Source organism: Mastigoproctus giganteus, chromosome 2, assembly GCF_048544385.1.
Source record: "Mastigoproctus giganteus isolate SK-2022 chromosome 2, ASM4854438v1, whole genome shotgun sequence".
NCBI classification, from domain to species: Eukaryota; Metazoa; Arthropoda; class Arachnida; order Uropygi; family Thelyphonidae; genus Mastigoproctus; species Mastigoproctus giganteus.
Genome location: NC_143576.1, coordinates 176,752,814 through 176,768,469, shown reverse-complemented (window position 1 = coordinate 176,768,469; position 15,656 = coordinate 176,752,814). Strand labels below are relative to the sequence as shown.

The window sequence follows — 15,656 nt, the reverse complement described above, 5'->3', positions numbered from 1 at the left end:
CACTTAACACAGTACATGGCTTCGCTGTTAGAAGTAGCGATGCGACTTGGTACTCCAAAAGATTCTATGGGTCAGTAAATTTTGATTTCTTAAAAATTAAAAAGATCATTCAGAAATTTAGCTAAAAAAGGTTTCAGTGTACTATCTTAACACTGTGAAAACAAACGCGCAACAAATTTCAGTTTATTTTTAATTAATTTATTTATTTCGGTAAAGAAATCTTTTCGATTCCGACTGTTTCCAGAAACTATCTTAGACTATCGCGAGACATCGATAATTAAAAATATATTTGAAATTCTTCCAATTACTCCTAGATGGCGTTGAGTAGATCTCTCGAATACAGCACAGTGCGAAGCCATCACAAACTTAACTTTTGGTTACAATGTTTCTTACAGTTACATTCCGGGGGCCCGCAGGAAGGGCCAATTTAAATTGTTTGCGCCAGTGGACAAAATAAACATATTTTAAGCAGTATTCCCAGCCGTTATATTTCATTAAACGTAAGCAATCCTCGAGATGCGCTTCTAACATTGTGTGCATGCTCTTAAACCTCCGGCGCCACGCAGTTGCCTGACTGACCCCGAACGCTTCATCGCCGCGCCAGTAGGCGTGGTTCTTAGTCACTGTACCTTCGGGCAAGCGGGCGAAGAGAGAGAGAGAGACGGAGAGGGGGGGAAGAAGGGGGAAAAGAAGAGATCGTAGCGAAGCGCTCCCTGGCGGGGGTTGTAAATTCGCAGTGGTCCCGAAAGACAGCAGCTGAGTGCGTTTCGTCCACGCAGCACTGGTGTGAAGTGGTCGTGCGACTGTTCCGTCTCTGCATCCGCCGGTTCAGTGTGTGACCGAAAAGGAAGAGGAAACTGCGTACGTAGTTGAGCGGAGGACCCGAGAATAAGCGATCATTTCGGAGGATTATTTTGCTGTGTTGTGTTGTGCAGGGGCAGGGAAAGTCACAGCATCCTTAGCGCCATCACGCGCATCTGTGAGCGGGAGAGAGAGAGAGAGAGAGAGAGAGAGAGAAAACGCGTGAGTGAGTGAGCGAGAAAGAGAGAGAAAGAGAGTGAGAGAGAGAGAGAGAGAGAGAGAGAGAGAGAAAGAGAGACGCCATTGTGAGAAAAGGGGAAACCTGTTCGACGGAGCTAGCGACGTCGACGAGAGCGGAGCGACTGCGGAAAGAGGTCGGCACCGAGGGGAGAGGTACAGCAGCAGCAGCGGTAGCAAAAGGTGAACCCAGGTAAAAGCGGTCAACTGGTCAATAATCGCGATGGAGTCGGCATTGCTCAGGATTGTGTTTGGTGCTTTGTGTTTGGTGTTCGTGACCGGAGAAACGGTGTTCCAAGCCCTGGAAAAGGACCCCGAGATTTCACAGGTGAGTCCCGCCAATGTTCCCTTATAAGTTATTGCGAGTAGCGGGAAATAAATCGACTCGCGCATTTCTGAATTGGTGAGACTGTTCTCTCTCAGCTCTGTTGTTTTATACCTCGTTTGAAGAAGGGGCGACTTACAAACAACGCTTCTGTCATCGGAAAGTTTTGTGGCCGAGCAAAAAAAACTTGTGTGGGTTAAAGTGAACTTCGCTGACTGCAAACGAACAGAGGTCAGTCGAAGCTGTCGAGAACAGCGTGCGTTGCAAACCCTCGCTGAGTCGCAGTTGCTGTTTTAACTCGATTCTTTCCTCGATGTAGTAGCCGCTTAATTTTGAACAGAACGCTCCTTCGAACCAATTATTTAACGACGCGAAATCCAAATACGTATTTAAAAGAAAACAAAAAGAGAGAAAGAAATTTTGTTGAATGCACGTATTAAAAAATATATATTCTTCTCGAAACTCTCAAGTGTTGTTTCTCAGATATCTTAGCCAGAAACTTGCTTTAATATTCATCAATTTGATTTCTGAAATAGGTTTGGATTGGATTTTATTGGCGCATTAGCAACTAAGGCTATAATGCGCCAAGACCAGGTAATATATATCTGAAATAGGCATTGTACACTTTGTTTTATAAGTTAATAATTAATAATTAGGCTTTTGCTTTCTCTAAGAGGAAGAACATAATATTCAGAAGAAAATTCCTGGTGATTTTTTAAGATATAATGAACGTAATAGTTTGCATTTGCATACCTTTAAAGTGTGATAAAATATTTCGGGTTTATTTTATTAAATTCTATAAGAGTTTCTTATAAAACTGATCTTAATGTTTTGCGCAGTGAGAGCAATGTTTCCGGTGTGATGTGAACTTCCGGTTCGTGTTTTTTCCTTTTCCATTTGCGAACTTTACACGCCAACAATTGAAAAATATTCGCAAAGCTTTTGTTACCGGAAATGACTTAAACATTTATCTATTCTGCGCTTTGAGTTTATTATTTGAGGATAATATACTTTGATAAGAAAAGACAAGCACCTAAATTATCTTCTCATACTCTTTATGTTTATTCTTATAATTTAAAATCTAAAAAAATCGCATTAACACTAATTCTGTCGGTTTTACTGCGACCATCCATAACTAATTCAATTCGAAATATTTTCTCGTCCCTTTACAACTCGATAATAATCGCAATGTGGAAGTATTGTAAGGTATGTACTTGATTAAGCTGGTAAAATTGTGGGCCATTAAATTTCAAAAGTAAAAATTAGGACTGCTCTGCCAACAACGCCCTCTACAGACTCTCCAGATATTAATGCAATGTTTAAGAACATGTTCACGAGGAGGGATCGCTTGCTAATAGAAAAAAAAATTGTTAATGGTCGAGAAATAATTGTACTTCGAATTTTAGGCTTTGAAAAATAAATATTTCCTCGAAATTATTCATTTTTATGAAGATCGTGTTTAATATCTAAATATATAGATCATGAATGTCGATATTACAAGTTCTTTCTTTTCTAAGAATTCTCTCTCTACATCTATCTATCGATGCTCTATCTGCGTAACTGTTTCTTCAATATTTCATCTCGATTTCTTTCCAAAGTTATCCGCCTTCGATTCTTACTTCGCTGGGCCTTCGTTTCTTACTATCCCACGCTCCGCTGCTTATTCCTTTCATATATATATTCCTCTGGACGGTATACTTCTTTCTTTCCTGTCATCAAATCTCCGGATATGCATTTTCCGGTTTAAATAGGGGAAAAAGAAGTAGATATTTTTGTGGCGAGCGAGACGAACCTGCCCGTAGCTTTTCTGTTTCACCAGCGATCAGCGCCGAGCTAGCGGCGTAGCCTTTGTCAGAACGTGCCGCATTTGTTGAGCATCTCGAGCAAGTGGGCGAGGCTAAGGGGGGGGGGGAAGTATGGGGGTATCGCAAGCAAGCGCGTGTCACCTATCGATCGTCATGACCAACTGGCAGGCAGGATGACGTCATAGCGCTATGTCCTCCGGATCTTCTCCGCTGTCTTCTCCCCCACCCTCCTCCTCTTCCTCCTCTCTCGTAAGTTATCAGCATCCGTACTCCCTCCTAAACATACACTGATTTCGTTCCCGGAATTTAAGCATTTCTTTGTATCTGAAACTTCCAGAATTGCACTCGGAAGAATCCTGAGGTGTATTCGTTAAGTTTTGCATACTTATTGGACTAAAGAAAAGTTTTAAGTTTTCCATTCAAGTTAAGTGTCCATCCCAATTTCATCATTTATAAAGCCTTATCAGTTGTCAATTCGGTTTTGTTTACGTCCAAAGCGCAGTTATTATTGCCAAAAATAAATAAACGAATAGGACATAGGACGGTCGATAGGTGGAAGGTGAAGAAGCGGTCGTACCATGGCGCCACTCGCGAAAGGCGCCAAATATTTAATCTTTAAATTATAAATAACACGCACAGTGGGCAGTTAATATCAAAACGTAATATGAGCACGAAGTGGACTTCAAGATTTAAATTGTACAAATTATTTCACAGTAAAATTATATGTAGCTCATCCCATTTTTAAGGAACTTCAGATTCATATTTCGCTTCAGACAGCAAACTCTCTTGGCCCAATCCTAGTCAGATATTAATTATTACGTCGCATTTTCTTAACCTTTCAGTCATATTCTGCGTTTTATAGAATTAAAAATTTAAGTGTCTGCACAAAGATTTTCGCAAGGTCCCTAGATGTTTCTAATGGCCAGAAACGTTTCCAACATCCACCTCCCACTTATATAAAAGGTTTATTAATTCCATTAAGTATAGTTGATAAAAATAACCCATTAACCACGTTTCAAGATGACGGTTGGAAATTTTGCATTTCCTTTTAAATATTCTGGGAATAAATCGGGTGAATTCTTTTAGATTTCTGCTTGGAAGTGCTCTTAGAAAATTTATAGATGAGCCAAGCTTGTTATTTAATACACTCCAATCCATCGTCACTGAATTCTTCTCGTGAAGAAACTGATTTTTCATCCTTCTCCAGAAAACACAGACAACCCTTAAGAACAAGCAAAATTTGTAGATATAATGATTAATTCGCCTATACGAGATAATTTGAACAAGGATGCACAAAAAATGAGAATACCAAATACACAATAATATCACAAAAACACCTTGTAGTGTCAAATCCAATGGGACGTAACATCTAATGCTGATGTACAAGATTTGGCGTACCGCCTAAAATCCAATAAACGCAACCCAACTGTCCAATAATTGCACTTCAAATATCACAAAAAGATACGTCTAACAGTATTTGGTAATCGTACATCGAGATCGTTTCTCATCTTTACTTTGGTAACGCTACAGTTCTCCAGGACTGCGCGCGCATTAATTCCGCCTTTCAGCTTGCTTTATAAATAATGTAGAATTACCAGCGTTCTCCTAACCGTAATGACTTCCTCCATAGCATTCGTAAAACACCTCAAGAGACACTTCTTTGGAGGAATGGCATTTATACGTTGGTCCTTCTACTTCAAGCAGTTTCTGGAGGGAATTAAAATCAATTACCGGAGCTAATTAGGACAACCCTAAGTGAACACAATTTTCCGTAACCGATGGTGGTGGCAGTAGTAGTAGTGCAATTTCCTTTTCTGTTTCTTCTATTACTGTTCAGAATTAAACAGTCCACTAACTCAGAATTCAGAAGTGCGTTCGCTGAACCGGTTAATCTTCTTTAGAGAATCCTCACAGAATTCCTGAGTCAACTCTATTTCAGACTTCCGATTCCCTCCTAATGGAAGTCCGTACTAAGCCGTTTGCCATGTAGCCTGATTTTTCCCTTCTCCTTCCAACCACTTGTGGATGAGAGGGACAGCTGTGCGAATTACGCGCATCTTATCCCTTAAAAAATCATTTCCAGTGGATGAGGTGCGATGGTCTGCGTGTATATTTGTAATGTGGTGGGAATAAGTTTGAACCTGAAAGAGTTTCAGGTTCAAGGATATTCAAATGCAGATGATAATTTGCTTTAGTTTCTATTCACTAAACACTACATAGAAAAATTCTGAATTAAATTTGTCGTATTTTACGTATAGAAGCCAGAAAAAAAAAGATAAAAATCTTTCATTTTAATAAATAAAAATTAATTCGCGTTATGGGCTTTCAATTTCGCTCATGAAGGGTTCGGATTCAATTCCGTTCTCAATTAGGATCGAGTTCTCTGCACTGGGTCTTGGACTGATGCATTTCAACTTAGAGACAAATACCAGTTATCCACGGTTCTGTCTACGTTGCTGACACCTTTTAAAATTGTATACTATCACCCCAACGTAGATGAATTCGCTCGCTATATATTTTAAAATCTGAGACACCGCCAAGACAACTGTTTCGAATCTTACTGGCTTCTCATCAACTGGACGTTTCTGTATTAACGAACGTATGTCGAAATGTGAATAAGTATATTTTGTATAAGTGAAGAGCTAACCAGTGCATGGAAGTAAAACTTCCATATAATTTGGCCAATTAATTAGATCTATCTAGTTATATTCTTAAATAAATGCGAGAGTGATCCTGATCCATTTTTAAATTTCGGGTCTTATTTAAACAGCTTAAAACCATGCTATCCTCTCAGGGAAGGTTAGCATTGTTTTTTCTCAACTCAGCCACCGTTTTTTTCATATTTTTTAAACTAACTGAGCCATGTGAAAAAGGCCCATGAACAGGCACTCTTTTGATTTCTCTCTTAACCTCTCTTGTTTAAGAAATGAAGTTATATAGTTGTGTTTTTATGAACATATTATTAGTTATGCATTAACAACGAGCTTCTGCACTTCAACTTAGTGTTTGCGTACTCTGTTGATGTGTGATATCTTTATCTAAATAAATAAACTCTGATAATTTAAGAAAGCGATTTCTCGTTTCTTTTTTAATACGTGACTGAACTTAATATGCGTTCATTCAGACGAGCAAATCATATTATCGTAAATCACGTTACGTGTAACCAAGTGGAATATAATGGGGAAAGGAGTAGGCGATGCTTCCTTTTTACTTCAGGTAAACTCCGGCTAATATGCATCTCAAGGAATTCTACAAGCAGTTCTGAAGCAATCCAATCAGTGCCAAATTTAAGAATAAGAAACAACCCGTTGTAAATATGCCTAATCTGTCTCCTTCCAAATGATGATTCAAATAATGTTTGGACTGCTTAGCTCAGATTCCTGAATCTGAAGAACCATACTTCGTCGCGGCGATTTGAACATGACTCTTCTAGAACGTAGCCCTAACTGGACGTTGCCTTCAATAGAATAGACTCATTGCAAGTAGTGACGGAACATTCAAGAAGAAATCAGACACTCGTCCACACCCGCGACCAACCAACAATAAGAAATCAGCAGTTCAAATTTGTTTCAGAATATGTCCGAATGTTTTAGTTTCCTATGCACAATGACGAAAACCTGGTGTTATCAATGCCTGACAACAAATAGTATTCTGGCTAAAGTACCTGAAGAGTTGAGAGAGAGTGTCCTGTAATGTCTTAAACCAAAAAAAAAAAGAGAGGACATTGAATTTTAACTAGGCCTGTAAATGGGGCCATAACGGAGTTATTAACAACCCTGAAGAAGATAGCATTGATGAACGCGCCAAAAACGATTAGAATGTTTAATCACGCCGACGCTTGGTGTTCATTAAGCAACTTATTGTGTAATCACAACCTCTGGTCATGATGATGTGACGATTTATAAGAAATCAGGAGAAAACATCTACAGCTTAAGAGAAGGGCCATTATATCATGGTACCTAATAAGTCTACCAATCTTCACTCACTCAAAAGGATAAAAAGATCAGCCACTAAATAAGGATCCAAATTACGATGGAAAAAACAGTGTTCAAAGTACACTGCTCGATAAAATTAACAGAATAAATAGAAAACCTGGTGTGACTCGTGCAGCTTGTGATGGAGCGGGACAAAATTTGATATGGTGGTGATGTACCATGGAATAACGATGAAATGAGGAGACAGCGAGAAACTTAGGACAGATATAGGGGACATTTATATGAGTTGCATAAGAATTATATAAGACAGAGGCGAGCCATACTCGATATCAGGGTGTCTATAAGATCCTATGGCAACAAATCCCATTTTTCCACAACAGTAACCCATCAAGTGACCGAGAAGTTGGCTGTCGGTATGCAATGCGACGCCCAAAGGCGTTCCACACTTGTTCGATCCGATTTAAGTCTGGTGATGGTGCTGGCCACGACAGTAGTTCCATATCTTTAATTTAAAGATATTCCTCCACCACTTGAGCTCGATGTGCAGTGGTGGCGTTGTCGTGCATGAAAAGAAAATCTGGGCCAACTGCACCCTTAAAAAGTCGCACATAGGATTCGAGAATCTGTTCTTGGTACCTCTGCGCAGTTACGGTACCTCTATGAAAAACATGAAGAGGGGTGCAGCCGTTGATCATTGTTCCGCCCCATACGAGAACATCACCTCCACAGTAAGCGTCCCTTTCTCTTATGATGGAGGGATGGTATAGCATTCCTCGTTGTCTACAGATGAAATAACGTCTAGAATCAGTTTGTTGGCTAAAATGGGACTCATCAGAGAACAGAACTGTACTCCATTTGTCAAGGCTCCAAGTCACATATTAGTGGCACCAGCTTCGACGAGCTCTGGGGTGGTTTGCGGTTAATGAGATACAAACCACTGCCTTTCTTGCGTAGAGTCCACTTCAATTGAACATTCTTTACACAGACCTGTTGGAAATATTTTCGCCTGTGAATATTTTCCGTCTTGCCGTTAGAATCAGATAGCGGTCTGTGCTGGTTGATGTAGCCCTCAGGCGACCTTGGCCAGCTGTTCTTGCAATGGTTCTTGTCTTCTGAAACTGCTTCCATAGTACCGAGACGACACTGCGTGACATATTAATCCAACGTGCCAATTCCGCCTGCGACTGTCCGGCTTCAAGTCGTACAACGTCCTGCCATCTCAAAAATCATCTAAACGACGATGACTTGCCATCCTGAGTACTGGAGATGTGGCTATTCCACTGAGCAAGCCAAAGAAAAAAGGGAATGAAGTCATGTGGCCGCAACCCATGTTTTTATAGACACTAATAATTTGCATTATGTGGGGTTCTTTAAGGTGGTAGATCGATTTCTATTTTTGGATACTCGGAATTTGAATGACAATATGCCTATGATACGAAATATTCGCCTTCGGCGACACTGTTCACAATAAAATATTCATGGAAAACATTTTGTTTTCTGTTAATTTGCCGAAAAGTGAAATAAAAAATCAACAGTTGACTTTGATAGCTTCCCTTTATTCATTCTCTTGTCAGGTCCTCCCGCTGTACCCTATTACTAATACTGTCATTAGTTTTATTCCTACTTTTATATATATCTAAATGGACGTTTACTACAGTATTTTCAGGGTAAGTTATGGAGGTTCTTTCAAGTGTAGATCGTTTAGGATCATAGAAGTTGGTGGGTGTCTGAGCTCTAGCTTATACATTTCTGTCATACTTCATACGTAATCGATATTAAGTGTAACAACAGCTGTAGTACGTTTCCGAGAAACTTTTTGGAAATTCAGTGTGACATGTTGTGGCTGGAAAACCGGATGTTGTCCGCCTTTAAGAGCATTTCTAAATTAAGCTTAATCAGCAAACTGATATACATCTCTTGCACACATTCGACAGGCAGGTAATTGAGCATGGACTACGGGGCTTCTTTTCGAGCCCATGACCACCAAATACGGAGGATGCGGAAAGGTCAAGGAATGACCACCTCATATCCCCGGAGCAATATGGCCTTAGTTGCTAATGCTCCTAAAAACCAAATAACAAACAAACAAACGGGGTTTCTTTCGATTAGGATCTGCCTTCATGGAGTAATAATCGTTGCAAAGAATACTGACCAGTGGAAATGGTAAAGGGGTTCTTTATGGCTTTCTTCATCCGTCTGAGAATTAACAGATGTTCCGCAGCAAGAAACTTTCTAATGCAGAATTGAGCAGGCTAATTACCACATGGCAGATGGACAGAAAATAAACGGGCCACGGCACCCATATACATGACTAGATGCGAGTGAAGCGCCAATGCAACCAAGGTTATGAGATGTCAGTATATTGTGTCGCCAACTGACCGTATGCTTCTGTCATTTGCTGGATGAGAAACCCAAGTTTCAGGGAGGAAAAAAACCTTGCATAAAACTGACTAACTCAGTAACGTGTGAAAACAGCCCATAAATACTTCTCACGTCCTTGACAGAATTCGAACTCAGGCCTTTTCCCACATGGTGTGGGTGGATAGCGATTATAACCGCTTCGGTACCCGCGCGGGCTTCATTGTAGTGGCTACGAGTTCTGTGTTTGTCGCAATAAGCGGATCATGTTCAATATTTCATAATGCGGAAACGGCTTTAGCAAAAATGGATTTGAAATCATTTTGTAGGATAAGATCTTCATCCCAGATTAAACCAAGGTTGGTACTCAATAGTACCTTTTTAACAGAAGTAGCACTAGTAGTAGTAGTGATAAAATGTGCAAAAAGCAAGCTTATATATCATCAGCCAAAAAAAAAAAAAAAAAAAAAAAAAATGCGCGCACACACACGCATACACTTCACCCATCCTTACCCTCCAAGAATTTCTCTAGTTCTTCCTTGAATTTATTCAAATCATCCACTTCCACGATAAAAGTAGCCAATTCCAGCAATCAGCGATCCACTGGCTGAAAACAAACTTCCCTGCATCTGTCCTACAACCATCCTTCCTTGAATTTATGCCGAAAAACCTGAGTTTCCGGAAGAAAAACTGTGCTAACCTCTCCTGAGACTAACTAACTTAACCATGTTGTGAAAAATACCCGTAAAAATTCTTCCCGTCATCGACGGGATTCGAACTCAGATATTTTCAATCCGGTGTGGAGAGAAGGGTGATCCTACGGACTGTGCTATCCACGAGGGCTCTCAGTAAGACGAAGAATTTCATTATCATTTAGCTTACTCAATCCATTCACGGCATTAAACACCTCAATCATATCTCCCCGCAGGTGCGTAATCTGAAGTTGCTGCAATTTGCAGAACTGAAATCTTTCTAAGTAAGAGCACCCATTTATTCCCTTCACCAATATGGTTGCCCTTCTCAGTAGATCTACATCCTTGCTAAAGTGAAGGCTCCAGACTTATATACAATTAGTAACAGACAGAGCTGCAGGGCTCAGACCTATATACAGTACTAATATATAGTATATAGTACTATATATTAGTACTATATACTATATATTAGTATATGTATACTATATATTAGTATATGTATACTATATACATATACTACTAATATATAGTATATGTATATAGTACTGTAGATGCGGCCTAACTATGGCCTTGTACAAAAGAATAATCACCTTCTTATCCCTGCTAGCAAAGTTCAGAGAACTTCGTATCTGGCTGAAAAATTATCCCCAAGGTCGTTTTCATTTTACACTACCCTGAGTGTAGTACCACACACTTGATAAGTTACTCTGGGGTTATTGTTATCCATATGCAGTAGCTTGCATTTGCCAATGTTAAACTTCAACTGCCATTTCTCAGCCCATCGACCCAATTTCATAGATCTTGTTGGAGTAGTTCACCCTGATGACTGGAATTAACCACACTGCTGACCTTTGTATCATCTGCAAACTTAGACATTAAACCTTATACACCTTCATCAATATCATCAATGAATATTGAAAACAACAATGAGCCCAGCACTGAAACCTGAAGGACAGAAATGATGAAGGAAACAATACCGACACAACTACGGAAACAAAACGGTACAGAGGGACTTTATTCAAAAAATGTTGCCATTTTTGAATAAAGTCCCTTTGTACCGTCTCCAAAAATAGTTTCCAAAAACATATCAACAGCTACAATGCGATGGGGTGTGGCGTTGTCATCCACGAACTCGGGGCCAACGGCACCTCGGAACAGAAGCACGTGGGGAAGAATTACATTATACACTAGCCTGCATCGGTTACAGTACCGCCTTCCAGTATCTGGAGTTGTGTACGTCCATCCAAGATAACGCCTGCCCAGACGAGAACACTTCGACCGCTATATCGATCCCTTTCTGTGATGTTTGCGGGGTGATACCGTGTGCCAACCTCTCGCCAGATTAGCTGACGTCCAGAATCTCTGCTGAGGTTGAATCTACTCTCATCAGTAAAGAATACCTTAAGTAAAGCTTTTGTGGTTGTAACGGTTAGAAATAGCGTTGGTCCTTAAGTTTTGCACACCCGTGTACAATGGTAACCTATCAGATTGGTTAGACAAGACCGACCCTTACGTATTTTGATGGGATCCAAATGTCATCCTTAATCCTTTTGCTTGCAGAATCGTTTGAACAGGTTTATCAACGTTGATCTCCAGCCCAGCTGTTCCGAGGTATTACGTTAAGTTATCGAACTTTCTCGTAACCTTATGCCCTCGTGGGTAGCGCCATCCTCCCCACGTCGGCTGGAAAAGACCTGAGTTCGAGTTCTGTCGATGAGGTGAGCAATTTTTATGGGCCTTTTTCACAAGTTAGTCGGTCTCTGGCGAAGGTAGAATGGTTTCCCTCCCGGAAACAGGTTTCTCGTCCAGCAAACAGAAAATCGACCACAGAACACATGAAATTTACAAAAGTACACGCGGAGCAATATGGGCTTAGTCGCTGATGCTCCTAAAACCCAACAGCAACAACGACATCGTTAATCTCGTGACGTATTTCAACTCATATGCGTGAGTGCGTTTCTAAAATTAACTGAAGAGCGAGTTCCGATTAAATCGTGATTCCTTTCTTAGCATTGCATCCCTTGCAGTGTCCAGTGGACAGGAGACGCTCTAAAGTATATCATAAAATTAAAAGTCAACTATCTCCTGTAGGAATCTCCAAAATTTTCTCTGAGTAAGTTGATAATTTACTGATGTGTTTTATTTTTTTGGACCTTTGTTAATCACACTTGCACGATTATTAAAATTTATGAGAATAATCAGTATCAGCTTTAATAAAGCTTCTCGGAAGTTCGGTCGATCGCGATCGACTGTCTCTTGAATACACCGATATAGTTTAACACACAGATGGGAGAAACTTTGTTTCCTTACTTATTGGCTCGAAAGTTTTGCCGCAAATAGTATTGATAAACGATTATTTTCAACGTTATACTTCGGTCACGTGAGGGAGGAGGACGTTTTTGTTGCTGCATCTCTGGTGGTAGTGTTGTATTGGCAGAAGACTTCAAAGAAATTGCATCCGAAACTCATCCTTCTCCTTCCACGTCTTTCACTCTCTCTAGAGGAAAGAGGGTGGTTGAATGGGTCTGAAGGAATCGTAAAGTAGAAGCAGGAAAGAAGATCGCTCCGCCAAACAGATTAGTTCCCAACGAAATCTTACTTTTTCTTCCAAGTCCTAGTCGATCCTTTCATATTTCTTTATTTTCCAAAAATCTAGGAAAGGGCAAAGTATGGAACACCAAGAAGGGGTGTGGAAAGGGGAAAATACATTTTTATTGAAACGTTAACAGTTCGGAACTTATTCTGAGGAAGACTCAATCAGAAAATACTATCGCTAGGAATTACCAAATAGAGACGAGCCAAAAGAGATACCCCGAAGTAATTTCATTATATTTCTTATGCAGAGAGGATATTAATGAACGCAGACTCCTTTAAGAAGCCGTTGAATGGCAGGAGCTGATAACATTAATATCATGGCGCAGTTGTATTGAGGATGGGAAGAAATCCAACTCTTCCATACAATTCTGAATGTTAGAATGAGGAAGGCGATGCACACAGAACTTCAAGGGAAAGCAAGGGATGTGGGGAGAGCGAAGAAATGCTTTTATTCGAAAAGAATTATTGACTTATGATGTCGGAGTATTTCTTAGCAATTCATTCTTTGAATTATACTTTATTTTAATTTCATACTTGAATTAAACAACCTTTATTCTGTATTTTTGGTTTACATAAGAATTAAATCAAAAGGATCAAAGGAAAATGTTTGTATATTAAAAATATAACTAATACATAAATTATAATGGAGCGCACCAATCCAAAAGAACAATGAACAAAGTACTTTCTAAAACGAAATCAGGATGATATTTATTTACTAGTAAAAAGAGGAATAAGCGACTATCTGCTAAACAGGATTACAGCTATAAAAAATAGGAATTAAGAATTAATTCTCGATGCTATAGAAGTGATTTGCTCAAGAAGTAGTTTGGAACATGGGTATGAACTGATGTGATTGCAAACAAAAGGAACACAGATATAATCTCCTCGAATTCAAAGGAGAAAATATAAATATTATATTCAAAAGGTATAAAAAGATGACACGGTAGATAAATGGAAACCTCTACAGAAACGTAAAAAAGCGAATAAATGTGATGTTTAATACTTTCAAGACTGCAAAAGAAGAGAGATAGAGAGAGATACTGCACTTGCAATGGCGACTAGATCAGATGGAAGACAAAAATGAGCTGTAATAATTGCGTGCAGAGAAAGGTAATCATTTCATCATCTTAAAAACGAGACGACGAACGCTTGACAAATTGCAGAAGTTTGGTAGCCTAAGAGATAAAAAATTTATACTTTAATGAGATGAATGACCGATTGAAAGATGATTCCTAAGTCCTCATTAATAGACTTTGGGAAATTAAGATGCAGCCATACTGTTACAAAAAAAGCGACATAATTTGCATTTAGAATGATTTAGGAAATTCTCTTCATATTTTGAAGAAAGAGAGAGAGAGAGAGAGACTCTACACAAGATGACGTTTTCTGCGCTGTCAGAAGATGAATTAATAATTTTTATAAAGGTTCAGAACATGTGCAAACAGTTGCCTCTCCTTGTTGGCAGGCTGGAACTCAGATGATGAATCATTTTAGCAGAAAACAGGCTTAAGGGGAACTAAAGGAGAGCCTGGTGACGCGCCTTACGTTACGTTAAAAGGAACTGGTGCTTAACTGTAAACAACTGATAAATGGCAATTACATAGCGATTGTTTATGCTGATTCAGGTAAGGGAGGCATTGCGCGGGTTGAAAAGGGAGATGAACAGAATCAAATGCTCAATATACACTGAGTGATCACTGAATTATGACGACCTACCTAATATTTCGTATGTTCTCCTTTTGTCCTCAATACAGCAGCTATCCGACGTGGCCCTGATTCAACAAGATGTCGGAAGCGTTCGGGAGGTATGGCCAACCAAGCTGTGTGTGTGTGTAATGCGGTCAGCAATGCAGGTAAGGAGATGATTGGTGTATTCAGACGCCTGATATGCCTTTCCATAGTGTCCCACAAGCTCTATGGGATTGATATCAGGGGAAGTTCGGAGACCAATCTGTACGTAAAGTGGGTTTAGGGTCAAACGGCACCAGGGTTTTCCCCCATCTCCGCGTGGTATACATTGTCTTCTGATATAGAACACTGTAAAGGCCAGAGATTTAAAAGCATATGGGTATTGTTTACGTGTAAGTGTTGAGTATCGTTGTTCCTCTGGCCGTTTAGCCTCCAGATCCCTGCTGAGGCCCGACGTTGCCCGCACTTCGCCCCTTGGAGGCAGACCAGCTACACCAGTAAGTACTTTAAGATTACTCTGGCAGGTCCTGCCACGTAATTTCCTGAGATTTCAGTGGCTTGAACCTAAAAAAAAAAAAAAAAAAAAACGCACACGCAAATGGAATGATGATCGCGGCATGGATAGCGCTAGAATTTTAGGGGCCGGAAGTTTTGTGGGCGAAGCAATTTGGGTGTAGTTAAATTTGAAAGTATAGGGTGTTCGCTGGCGCACAGATAGAGTGGATGGGGAGACTGAAGGCTGGGGGAAAGAGGTAGAAATATGGGGCCGATAGAGAAGGCGACCCTAGAGAGTCAGTGAGGTAGGCACATGCTTCACTGACTCTCTGTGGGGTCGCTTTCTCTATCTGTATGCTGGAAGTCAGAACTCTGTTCCTCAAACCATTCCTACAACAAATGCCCGATGTCTCGGCACATTGTCCTCTTGGAAGACACCATCGCCATTCGGGAAAAAGTGCAACATAGCGGGGTCCACACAGCCAGCAAACAGTTGACGATAGCGGACACCAATGATCCGTAGTTCCACATGCAACAAGGGTCCAAGTTCCTACCAGCGAAACATGCCCCACACCATACAACCGCCTCCACCAGCCTGCACTTTTGATACCATGCATGATACATGAAGAGCCTCATGTTGTTGACGCCAAATCCGTACAAGACCATCCACCGTGTGGAGTAAATAATGCGACTCATCCGTCCAGCACACCTTCTTCCAGTCTTC

General features: G+C 40.2%; 1 protein-coding gene across 1 annotated transcript in view; it reads left to right on the top strand.

The window, feature by feature from the left end:
- Positions 1-742: 742 nt before the first annotated feature.
- LOC150089774 (fasciclin-1-like) overlaps positions 743-15,656 on the top strand; it is a 284,780-nt gene continuing 269,866 nt past the window's right edge. Inside the window, exon 1 of the mRNA XM_090389653.1 lies at positions 743-1,366. Coding sequence (XP_090245779.1) covers positions 1,262-1,366 — 105 coding nt within the window. The 5' untranslated portion in view covers positions 743-1,261. The remainder of the gene's footprint in view (positions 1,367-15,656) is intronic.